Source organism: Watersipora subatra, chromosome 5, assembly GCF_963576615.1.
Source record: "Watersipora subatra chromosome 5, tzWatSuba1.1, whole genome shotgun sequence".
In the NCBI taxonomy this organism is placed as follows: domain Eukaryota; kingdom Metazoa; phylum Bryozoa; class Gymnolaemata; order Cheilostomatida; family Watersiporidae; genus Watersipora; species Watersipora subatra.
In genome coordinates this window covers 19596113-19609650 of record NC_088712.1, presented here as the reverse complement: position 1 = coordinate 19609650, position 13538 = coordinate 19596113, and the positions used below count along the sequence as shown (strand labels likewise).

General features: G+C 33.9%; 1 protein-coding gene across 1 annotated transcript; it reads right to left on the bottom strand.

Moving 5' to 3' along the window:
* Positions 1 to 803: 803 nt before the first annotated feature.
* Positions 804 to 13385, bottom strand: LOC137396227 (AP-2 complex subunit sigma). The gene is made up of 4 exons (XM_068082412.1): positions 13263 to 13385; positions 7938 to 8087; positions 4482 to 4655; positions 804 to 1250 (listed from the first exon to the last, which is right to left on the bottom strand). The coding sequence occupies exons 1-4, from the start codon at positions 13263 to 13265 to the stop codon at positions 1149 to 1151; spliced, it is 429 nt and encodes a 142-aa protein (XP_067938513.1). The 5' UTR covers positions 13266 to 13385; the 3' UTR covers positions 804 to 1148.
* Between the last annotated feature and the right edge of the window lie 153 nt (positions 13386 to 13538).

Here is a 13538-nt window from a genome sequence, read left to right as displayed (position 1 = left end):
CACCTAAAACAACCAAATCGCAAATAATAGAAAAATACGCATACTGTCTGATATAATCCACTAGAATCTGATGTAATAACATCTTTTATATGATGTATTCATTTCAAAGCTCTATGCTATTTCTTCATTTATTATAATTTATGGCTCTGGAACTGATCACACCAAGTGCTGTGTATTTGCCTCAACACATGACAGTTTTAGCTAGCAATGAACATATTAGAACGAACTAACTTTTTATGTTGAAGTTTGTCTGTACACCAAAATTTTGGTCTGGTCACCCGTAGCCATTCCTTGATAGTCCTGTCTGATCAATAACGAAATAAAGTTCCTCTGCGGTACAGGAAGAGTCACAAATATAACACCAACAAAACCCCCTTCTTCAGGTTCGTTGTAAAAACATTATTATCTGGTTTTCTCATTCCAGATGATTATAGTCTTTACTCCTAAACCTTCCCTTACTCTGGGCGAACGCTGCTCAATCGAAGTTCGAGAGTTCGAGAAGGTGAGATGACATCTGGCTTGCAAAAGCAAAACAAAAAAGAACAAACAATTTTTTGACAATTTTCGAGTACATTCCAACAGACTGACACATTTTAAATATGACATTCTGAAGTTGACACAAGCTTGACACAGGGTGCATTCCACCTGCCTACAGAAAAAACTAGTGAGCAGTATATTTAAAGACAGCCCTATCTGAAGTTTCTCGGACAAGCTCGTCTTCCTTTGTGCAAAACCGGAAACCAAAAAGAAGCCAGTCGAGCAAGAACCTCTACCCTAATATTCAACAAAGTATTTCATTTGAATTTGTTGGTAACATTTTATAGATATATTTTATCGCTATCAATACAAATAACTTGATTCAATGTTTGATGCGCAGCATACAGAAATTATTGCAAAACACAGGAGTTGTGTCACCTACCTCTAATGCTGCAAAATTATACTTTTAATAAAGTTCAGATGCAGCTTTTTAGATCGAGCTCCTTAATTATTTGTAACCGAAAATATCTAAATACATAAATCAATTACAAAACTTAAATATAGATCTTGACTGCTGAAAGCATTCAAGGAGCATAGACTTGTTTCATAAATACCAGTTAGAGCCATAACGAAGATATAAAGTTCACATAGCATTGTTGGATCCCAGGCTATCATTCTAATGATCCCAACATCAGCAGCTGCTTTAAGACTTTAGTTTGGCTTGTTTCTCGTATTTCTCCCGCCAAGAACATTTCATCAACTACACTATACACCTGCAACAAAACACTAATTATTAGGAGTCGTCATCTTTTCTTACAGTCATTGTACAGATAAATCCAAAACTCCCTGTCTATGTTTTGAAAACGATTTAAACAATTTTTGTTGTTGTCAAGTTCAAAGTCATAAAATAAGAATTAGTATCAAACTGAATTACGGGTAAGATTATGACATGTTTGTGCGTTTGCATCAAACTTGGACACGACTTGCAAGTGTCTGTCACTTCATCTGTAGTTGAACTAAATAGGAGACGTGCCACGACCCCTTTTAATTTCATTACCTATAAACTAACATTATATAAACAAGTGGATTTAATTTTCACTGGTAAAAGTAAGAAGGTTAAATATCTAAACCCTTAAAGACCTCAAAATCCCACTGGCTAAAAGACGTCACATCACGAGCCACCCGTGACCTACATATAAATGGATTTCATCATACAAGTAGAGTAGTGTAAAACCTCTAGTCGAATGCCATGGGGCTCTATTTTTCAACCCTTCTCCTAAAGTGGCAGTCAAATAAGAGTGGCCGTCAATTAGAGGTTTTGCAGTAGCTCATTCACAGATTAAGAGCTGAAGAAACATCTGCTTCAACTATTTACTCACTCAACGTCATGTCACGAAGTCACGAATATCGGTATGATAAAGGGATGACATCGCTATGACAAGCCAATCACACGTAAGCTTCGCATGATTCCTATCATGGGAGCTTTAAAAAACTCTCACCTGATTGGTTTCTATTGGTACAAATAAACATTAATCAAGTTAAAGATATGATGAGGTAAAGCCTTTGCATTACGACCTATCTGCTAATAGGTTATTGTGATGTCACAAGGCGATTATAGTGACGTATTAGAGGAATTAAACGAGTTAAATTTATTCCATACTGATTAATGATCACAGACACAGCAATTAGGAAAAATATTTTCAATTACGAAAGGAAGAAATACCAAACTTTAGATGTCAACAACAAAGTTTTTATAACTTTGAAGAATTTGATAGAACAAACACTCTATATTGCATAACTATTAGATCCATCTAATTGCATTAAACTATTGCATCCCCATTAGATTAAAGAAAAATATTTGTATTCTTCAAAATGTGTGTAAACATGAATCAATCACTGAACTTGGTAGTATAGCGGCTGTACATGCGTATTCCGAAAACATATTCTCTATAATGACCATAATCTATCTATGAGTGAAACAGAAGTGTTGGATCACTCGTATTTCACACTCTGAATTGCTAGTAATTTCAGGGAATCCACTAAAAACCCTTTTAAAGGTTGACTTGCAACAAAATTCACATTGCAGTTATTTGGTATCAAAAGGTTCACCATGTTTTACTCTGCTGCGCTGTAGGTTCAAGATATATAGAAATGTGATTACAAGCTCTTATAAGCTCAAAAACCACTAGTTAATCGCAGCCATCATGAAACTGCCGTAGGTTGGAATCCCACTCAAAACGGCTCAAATGTGACGTAGTTGAACCCAATGTGCTCATGCGGAAATACAAAATACATTGTATGTGGAAATGTGATTACAAGCTTTTATGAGCTTGTAATCACATTTCCACATATTTTGTACCTACAACACAACAAAGTAAGACATGGCGAATCTTTTGATACCAAATAACTGGAATGTGAATTTTGTTGCAAGTCAACCTTTGGAGTAATTTTGAAGTACGACGTATTATTTATTTTATATTACATTTAATATTATATTTTAATTAAAGCTTTAATTCATGGAATTAAAGCTGTTAAGGGCGCCTTTTAATTGGTATTCAAATAAGCACTACACAGTGATAGAAAACTGATCAGTCAATGGCTAAGCAAACTTGAGGACAAAATGAATAAAACCGTCTAGTCTACGAAACTACACATAATTAAAAAATTTTTGGTTTGAAATTAGTAAAAACTAAAACATTAAAAATATGATGCAAGCAGCAGTGTGTAGAATAGTATTTACTATTTAGTTTTCTTTAACATTTTTTTCCAAAATATTAGTGACATTAACAACAGTCCTGAGCTAGAAATAAATATCGTGTTCAGGATGAGACAACTCCTCATGATTTGGAACTTGACTTTTTAGTTGAATAAAATCATAACAGAGCTCATTATCCAACTTCTCGATTTGGTTTAAACAGTGCTATTATGGTTTTATACTGAATAATTGAACCTGAATGGTGGGAATGACAGAAAAACTCTTAAAGGTTTTTTCAAGATAAACCCAGTCATACCTCTACAAAAAAATCTAATCTGTCGCGTAATTATCGTTGAATGCAAAACCATAGAAAGTAGAAGAGAATATTTTGATAGGAATACATTATATTTGGCTTGATTTATTTTAGAGCCCAGAAGTTTATGATATAATTATTCTTGGAGTAATCATATGAAGTATTACATCATATAATAATCATGTAATATGATAGTTTACACATGTACCTCACTTATGATAGCACATGTACCTCACTTATTGTGGTTAATAAGGGTGGGTACCTTCTCCTCCCTCCGTACAAAGTGATAATTTGTAAAATAAAAACTAATAAACTCATATAGTCACTTTTTTCCTTGATCGTAAACATTTTTCTTGAATTCATTAAACAATTTTGAGGGTCAAGGGCATTTAAGGGGCATAATAAAGGGTGTCACAAAAACTCACCTCTTCTACGCTTCACAAATGTAACAAGAAGACAGCGTACCAAAACGACTGCTATAACAATAATGCTCGCAGAGGGACCTCACTGGGCCATGGTATGAGAGAGCTTCATGTATTCTAGTTTTTTTTCAACTTTTTATTTACTCACTTTAATTTTTAACCTTTTAATGAATATTTTCACCTTGCAAAGTGCTGAAGCAGCGAGAGCTAAACAGGGAAGTATTGAGGCAACACAATATACAAAGCTACATATATGTACATATAAATTCAACATTGCATAGGTACATTGGTATAGAAATATGTGGTGTAACGTACCCTAATCGATAGAATTTAAATTAATTTAATTTCCAAAGCTTTATTATTTTTTCGCAATAAAATTTACCAGGTTTGTTTTTGTTCTCTTTGAAAAATTTTGTACTTTGTACAAATATTGTACATTGTTTGAATTACTTTGCAGGTTGGGACAAGCATATGCTCAAAGGTTAAGCCATACATAGAAACATTGGTGATCGCAAGTCAAGGATTGACTGTAAGGCTATAGTAAACAGATAGCCTAAGAACCACACAATCTCACCTTATAAAAATTGAAGACTAGGTCAAGCTCGCAGACATTGTGGAAGAACTCATTGAGCACCTCAACAAAGTTGTGAATGGCCTCGAGGTAGGCAAGACTGTTGTCTGTTGTGTCAACACATACACAGAAGAAAAGACCAGCGTACCTCCGATAGACGATTTTGAAATTTCTAAACTGCAAGAGAAACAAATATCACAGTAGGCAATAGAAACCTGACCTAATTTACAATAGAACTCTCATTAAACTTACTGTACAAGATATTATCTACGTATATATAAGAAACAACTTCACAAAAAGACATTCTAAAAACTTAACACAAACCTTTAACTTTTTGAAGTAAAAATAAAATTTCACTTGTTTGTACAATAACATTCGTAGATTATTTTTACCATTAATGGTTTGTATAAAACTACCTTCCCCTCTTAAGCCAAATCATTTGGTTAAAGAAACACCGGTCCTTGAACAAAACATAAAGCGTTTACAGAAACCACATATAATCTGAGAGGCAGTCTCATAACACACTGAAGGTAAATTTAGGAATATGCAAAGCTGTCCTGTCAGAAGTTATAAGACCACCCAATAATTTAGCCTTGGTTCATCTTGGGACCCTCACTGGAGTCATATTAACCCATTTAATTACCACATATTGTGAATCTTTAGATGCAAATATAGAAAAAAGCCTTTCAGGCGCATTTTATAGCAGAGGTGATGAAACATTCAATTGTGAGTTTTGATGTGAACTTGGTATACAAAAACACGAAAAAAATTCAAATAAAATTTGCTTTATTTTACTCTACTGGATCCTGAAGGTAAACACAACTAATACTGAAACTATTATATTGGTTGAAAAGAGAAGAGTAAAAACTTATATTTGAACCCATCTAAGAGATGAGTGAATAATATTAACATATTAACGTTCATTCCAACATTTATTGAGAAAAACAGGCAAAATTTGACAAAAAATTGGTGATTTCGCAACGAGACTGCTCAACTCCCTGTCTGATTTAAGGTGTGCCAGATCGCGCTTTGTCCATTTTTTCAACAATAGCAAAAAACATGCCATTCTTTAAGTAAAGAATGGTGTCATAAAAGCACAAACAACATCAAAAATACTTGGTTTCCATACAGCATTAGAATAGCGATACGCTGCCATATGGTGATGCAATGAAACCATAAGAACAGCCATGTCGCTCTCATTCTGTTGTGATTCAGTGCCGCTGTTTGGAAGTGAAACACCCAAGCTATGCACTCACGGCGTTGTACTTGCGCGTGCACATACATGTAGGTCTGGCTTTTCTTAAAGGTACAAACTTGACATAGGCGTCACACAACCACCGCTCTACTATATTACCCGTGGAAACATTATCTGCTTGTCGGCCCGGCGCAGTGCTTCAACACTGGCGCAACGAGGTGTTGCTACACTATCACGATGAAAACACTTACTAAAATATTCAACACATCGAAAAACTATGCTTGACTATCGGTTAAATTCAATTGGTTTATCGTAATTCACACATTTAATTACTTTTATTATTTGATTAATATATATTTTACACAATAAGAATAGATATATTATTCTTATATACAGTCAAACATGGATAACTCGAACTTCACGGGACCGAGCGAAAGTGTTCGAATTATCAGAGCGTTCAAGTTATCAGAGCACTGTCACAAGTCCATGTATTTACTTATTTATTAGTAGATACATGTACATATACAAACTATAATATGAATCAAAAGCACAAATGGCTTGTTTCAAATTAAATGCTTCTAATGTAAAGTTTAAAACGTTTTTATCAAAATGTATAGAGATTTTTCTATCACTTGAGATTGGTTTGTTGTTTGAGGTGATGTTATTGCCAGGACGTTTTTTAGATTGACATTGGCAAAACTTGATCGTTGTTGAAATGCTCAAAAGAAAAGACATCTTTTTCTTTTGAGCGTTTTACCCACGATCAATTTTGCCAATTTTTCTTGAAGTTTATGCAAAGATTACCTCACTTTACCTGGGATTCGTTAAGAGCAACACTCCGTGGCAGTTCAATTAGAAGTTTTACGAGGTTTTAAGGTACATTGTATATCACTCACACTTTTTGAATGGATACTTATTGAATGTACACACGTATTCTGTGTTTAGGTCAAACGATGAATAGTTTTTTTTAGCTAAGACAACGTATACGTTTAATCACAACAATTTTTAAGACGTTTTAAACATTCAACATTCCGACGTTGATTCAACACGGAATTAACGTCGGAAAACTATTCATCGTTTGACCTAAACACAGAATACATGTACGTTCAATAAGTATCCATTCAAAAAGCGTGAGTGATAGAGTGATATACAATGTACCGTAAAACCTCATAAAACTTCTAATTGAACTGCCTTGGAGTGTTGCTCTTAACAAATACCACTTTCCTTGCTTCCGAAGGGCCATCGCTAAGCGGATGTTTGGTATAAATCAAATTTCACCAAACCTTTAGAAAAGTCGTTGACAAAAATATTTTGCCGAATGTGGTAATAACGACGCTTATGAATTACGAGGTTTACCTCTATGGCTTGGAATAAAGTGATTTTCTAAAGCGATAACAACTGTTTCGGTAGTCGTTGGGCAAAAAACAGTTCGAGTTAATAGTGTTGAGTTCGAGTTATCTATAGCAACTTATCATTAAGCGGGAACGGACCAAAGAAACCGTTCGAGTTAACCATGTGTTCGAGTTATCCGTGGGCGAGTTATCCATGTTTGACTGTATATTGCTTCATTCTTATATGTTTATTATATAAAATTACCTTCACTTGTTAAACTATATTTACCTATTGTTGTACACGCTTCAAGTTCTTGGAAACAAAAATCAGGATAATAATTTTTATTTACCAATGATTAATCAATATTGAAGCTGAAGCCAAATAAAAGGTCATAATTTGGTAATATGGTTGAAACTAGTCTTTGATTACTGTCAGACTCAATATAGAAGGCAAGAAAACGACATTGCCCTCTCTGGTAACATTTGAAAATGGTAAGTACATTTGACACAATCCACAATGAAAGATCTTAAAGCCTTGAATACTTTGATGGTCCTCCTAAGTGGGTTGAACTTAAATGTGTGCTCATGTCTTATACGACTCGCATAACTGAACATTATGAGACCTCTTGTTGTGTATCCACGTAACTTTTGATGTTGTTATGGTATTTCTTTAATTGTCGATGCCTATGTTCAGATGATGGCGAAAGTCCGTAGCACCCATAGACCTATTAACTATACAGTATAACTATATAGTACAATAACTATAAATACAAAACAGAATACTTTTGTGAATGTGTGAACAAGAATTACAACGCTAAAGCCTTTTTATAATAAAACAAGGAAAAACAATTTCAATGATCCAATCAAATATATTACAAGCTAATAGAGAGCTATAGAATATCTATAGAATATAGCAGCAAGCCATAAAAGTACCTCAACAAAGTTTGTATGTTTGGCATCCCTGACGGTGACGACGGAATGGACTTCCTCTATGAGTTTCTGTTTCTCCTCGTCATCAAAATGCATGTACCACTTGGCGAGTCGCGTCTTTCCAGCCCGGTTTTGAATTAGAATGAATCGGATCTAAAAATGTACATACAAAAAGGTCAACAGTTTACTCAAAGAGACTCAAAACTGCGAGGAGCTCATTGGCATGATTTAAATACAGCGCACCCTCGAGATACGATGTTGATCCGTTCCAGGGTTAGCATGGCATGGTGAAAAAAATCATATGTAGGGGTATAGAAACCATAGTAATTATACAATAAAAAAGCATCCCTTGGTGAAAATCTTCAAAATTTTATAAAAGTAGTGTACACATTGAAAATTAGTAACAAAGCAATATGTTAACTTTAGTGCCTATAGTTACCTACATTAAATTTATTGTATTTAGTGGTTATGATCTGCAATAAAATGCAACGTTATAGTGTGTACCAAATTTAGTATGTACTGTAAGGAGTACTTACCTTCAAGACAGACGTACGTATAAAATAAACTTTGAATTCACTTCAAATAAATTTAGCTTAATAAGCACACACTTAAAGCTAAGTTTCAGTATGTATTTTTAATTATTTTACTGAATTTCCAGTTTTTATTCAGTTAACTAAAATTTTATCACTTAGCAGTTTTTGTTTTGACTTTCACAATAACTTTTAGCCTGTCTGATTAAAACCTTTTTTGACTCAATTCGACAAAACAGGCTGAGCAATGCAGTTTTCGAAAGCAGTCTTTCACACACTTGACCATTTAATAGACATCGAAAAGAAAAATGAAATTTTATTTACTATACAGGACGTACATGCCTTTGGAGTAACGTGACTTGAGCTGGTACATGTAGCAAGTAGAGCACAGAGGAGACAAAAACAAATCAATGCAAATTATGTTACTGTACGCTTGAAAATAAATTTAATCCAATGAAATGGAACTTTTTAGCAGACTAAAAGAAGTTGTCTAACCCTGTCGAAGGGATCGCAACTCAAATTTTCTACTAATTTTAAAAGTTGACTAGCAACAAAATTCACATTACCGTTATTTGATATGAAAAGATTCACCATGTCTTACTCTGTTGTGTTGTAGGTGCAAAATATGTGGAAAGGTGATTACAAGCTCTTAAAAGCTAAAAACGAACAGAAAATCGCAGCACCACGAGACCGCCGTAGTTTGGATTCCCTTTCCAAAACGGCTCAAATGTGATGTAGTTGTGAAAGATGGTTTTTGTTTACACTTTCATGCAACCTTATTTGTCAAAATATTTTCACAAATATACTTCACGCATTCAATAAAACTATGTCTATTGTTCTTACGTTTCTGTTTTATCGTCATCGTAATGCTGTCACTTTTAGCAGTGATATCTTATAACTTACCGTAAAAATTTGTTTAATTTTTTAGCCTTAGCTCGAAGGAGTACATATCATTGTCTGATAATCATGACGAGCCTGTGCAAGCCAACATTTAAAGAAAGGTTTACCACTATTGGGTCCTGAGAAAAAGGAGAAATGGCCAGGAGGACACAGCTTCCCTGCTGGTGCAGAGAGTGCTTGAAGGAAACAAGCTAACTTGATGCAGTGTAGAAGATAGCCTACTTGGTCACTTATTAAGGATGATGCTAGCCGGTGCACTGTAAATGCTGGTGCGATGCAGACAATTGCTAGTTAGCTATTGCTTATAAAAAGATCCAGAGAAAGTTGTAGTTTGTCTTGTATGAACAATAATCAATGTAACCATACATACAGAAGTTAGTATGTACATGTATTTATACCCTAAAAGGCAGGGCTTTAGCAAGTTCTAGAAGGTAATGTGGATGCGTCAACTACCTTGAGTAGCTAGTGATATATATGAATTACATACATACGATGATTTGTATTTACGTAAAAAACAGGTCCGCCTGCAAAAACATGACTAAACATGAAACAAAAATAAAACTTAAAATGAAAATAAAACAAAAAAACATGATTAAACATGAAATAAAATAAAACAAAATGAATAAAACAAGGAAAACATGGCACACAAAGAGGATAAATAATGATATATATTATACATGCATTGTACAGTATTGTTTTTATGTACCAGTCCACATCAGTAAATTAAACACTTGAAATAAAAAATTCTTTTAAAAAAACTTAATCTAATAGCACCTCTTCAGGTACGCCTTCATATCTAGCTTATTTTTTAGATTCACTCTTATCATCTGTACTTTTCAACACAATGCCCTTGAAAAAAAATCTATTCAATGAGGTCTGTTTCTGACAACCTCACAATTTCTCTAAAATAGCTCATGCACCTTTCATTAAAAGTTGACTTGCAAAAAAATTCACATTACAGTTATTTGGTATCAAAAGATTCACGATGTCTTACTCTGTTGTGTTGTATGTGCCAATTATGTGGAGATTTGATTACAAGCTCTTAAAAGCTCAAAAACGAACAGTTAATCGCAGCCACACGAGACCGCCATAATTTGGATTCTCTTTCCAAAACGGCTCAAATGCGCTTATGTACTTTTCCTAAAATTTCCCACATGGAATGCTGACCTGAGAGAAATCGGTCATCATGTCTTTTCCAAACGTTGTGAAAATGTTTTTGGTGAACAGAATTTCGGTGTCTTTGTTATTTCGACGTACGTAATAAGCTCACCGACTGCCAAAGTTGAACTCTTTTGAAAATTTTCTTGAATTGGTATGGTGAAATAAAATTTGTATGGCGAGGTAGAAACTTCACCATGTTCAACTTCGTAAGGTGAAAAAATCGTATGTCAAGGTAATCGTATCCTGAGGGTGCACTGTACTTTGACTTTGTGCATTACTGCATTGAAAAACTGTAGTTGTCAGCAGATAGCGAAAAAAAGGTGTGTTGTGAAAAGCGACAGTGAGAAGAGAGAAAAGTATATTGCATTAAAAAATCACACCATCTCATTCACTCTTGCAAAATGTTCTCAACAGAACATAGACTTGAAACAACCTATAAAGAAGATTTCCCACTCAAAATATGTGTGTCTTCCAATGGCATATAACACGTGCCCAATGTAAACATCAAGGCATTGTGGCTTAACGGGTTTTTGCCGATCCAACAGAAATGTTAAGTCATTACATAGTGTAGTGAACCCAATTCATTGCCTCTATCCTGAGTTATCGTGATTCACCTTATATAAATGAAACCAGTTTCTGTTACACTGACCACAGTAGTTTAGCAGCATATTTTTTTATATAGCGTAGTGCAATTAACCAGCAAACAAGGAAAAACACCTTGTGAAACTTAGCAGCATTGATTCATTATGTGTATTTATTTTTAAATAGTACTTTTTTATAGATCTCCGGTGTAAACCAGAGATTCATACTTCTTGTAACAACATTCCAACATAGAAACATGCTTTTGTTAATTTTGTATAAAATCAAGCGTAAGAACCAGCAAATTCATTTATTGTTCAGTAACTCTGTCAGACACCTTACCGAATCAGGTAATTAATTTTGACTACACTATTGACTATTTGCGTACATTTTGATTTCAATCATTTACTCAGAAGCAATATGTCATCTTATTACAATATATAATCTTCTGCAATCATATCAGGATTACTGACTCAATTGAGAATAGGCCAAAGAGGTATGCTTTTATAATAGACTATATCATTCATGTTTCATTTTATTGTTTGCCTGATGGATCTTCCAGATTTATGAATGCGTTTGATGTTCTAATTGCATTACGGCTTACCATCATTTTAATCAATTCTATACAGTGTACATTTAATAGTTTTTTTTGCTAAATACTTTTATGTTTATTACTTTATTATTCACCATGTATTTGTTTACAGTTTTCATGGTTCAATGGTTTGTGATTCAAACTATTATTAACCAAACAATCAGTTGGACTCCATCTTAAACTCCCTATGAGCCAGTTCACATAGTCTTTTACCGCAGCTGCTACAAATTCCGATATATATATAAAAGTCAACATTTGACTTTTTTTTCTTCCCGCTACTACCTTTTAAAAGTTGTGTACAATTGTAAGAAACTAGTGTTTTGAGTAGAAACTTCTGGTTTCTAAAGTTATTTGAGGTCTATTTTCTGTTGAGAGCATTTGCAAGAGTAAATGAGATGGTTAAATTTCTTGTAATATTCCCTTCACCATTTCTTCTCACAATCACCCTTCACATTGCATGTAGCACCCGTGAGTTGGATTTTTTCAAAAATGTTTAAAACAGTATTAAAAATGCTACACATAAAGGTTTTAGTAAAAAAAATGTTGCAAATAATTCCTGCTTTTATATAAGACTATTAGCTTCTTTTAGAGCTTGTAGCTTTTAACATAGATATAAATCAAGCACCCATGACATTTAATGATTATGATATGTGCTCTCTTAAGGTCATTTGTGAGTTTTTACTTAGTTGTTTTGTGGACATCGTAAAATGCTGCAGGTAGCCTAAGTACTTTATTCTATCATATAATTGTTACAATTTATATATGTTCTATCATATATTGGTACAATATATGTATAATATATCTAATAAATATGTTTTATATGTAATCTATACCCACCAACTGCAAGTACTCATAAAAACGTTAATGGTGTTACTGAGTTCAAAGTTGCGTGGGTACCTCACGGTTGTAAAGAGCTATTGGAGTATGTATGTTAGCAATTGTTCAAAGTTGACCTAGGACATCTGATTGCCTTGAATAACAAGCTCAATGTTGCACTAAGTAAACTTTTTTGTAGAATATTTGTCTCAAACCACAAAGGCTCACGGAAAAAGCTTTTTTACCATTTTCTACCATTATACATTACTAACAATTATTCTAATTAACTGTACAAATATTATAGAAATGAATTTAAAAAATTAAATACAATGCATAATATCAAGCTTAAATGCAATCGACTTGAAGTTTGATTTGAATCATCCACAGACCTGCCAACCCAAGAGTGGGGCAATGCGTGAGATTTGGTTTTGGGGCAATTGATGTATCAATGATAGTATATATAAAATTGTGGAAATTGGGGCAAAAATCTCACGCATTTTCATTTTTTCTTTGGGGTGATTGCGTGAGTCTCACACCCAATGCGTGAGAGTTGGCAGGTATGATCATCCATCGTCCACAAAACGTGCACGGAAAGAACGTATATTTAGCTCCAGCTTTTGTCTATTTTGTTAAAGGATTTTTAGACGAACAATCTTTTCTTGCGTCCATAAAAAAATATTCCTAGCATAAGTTTGTTTCGTGTAGCGTATGTAAAGTCTTAATTGTACTCGTTGATAGCCAATAACATACCATCTTATGAAGCTTTTTAGTCGCTCAACGCTAATAAAATTAATCAATGGTTACAGACAGGAAGAGAGCGCGTTAGACTAAAATCTAACGCTCCACCCATTACCGAACAACTTTTTGTGTTTTATCGCGGTGAATATGCATGTTTATGAAACGCAAACTACATAGCCTGAAGTATGAAAGTTAGTAAAAATGCTTTTTTGGATTTGTGGTTATTTATCGCCATTATTCTGATTTTCAAAAGCCAAGAGTTCACATTCGTGCAACCTTCAGAGAAAG

Coding starts and splice junctions, on each gene's coding strand:
- LOC137396227 (XM_068082412.1), bottom strand. Junction 4,656..7,937: donor AACATACAAACTTTGTTGAG/GTACTTTTATGG, acceptor TTTCTCTTGCAG/TTTAGAAATTTCAAAATCGT. Junction 1,251..4,481: donor TAGTCTTCAATTTTTATAAG/GTGAGATTGTGT, acceptor GTTTTGTTGCAG/GTGTATAGTGTAGTTGATGA.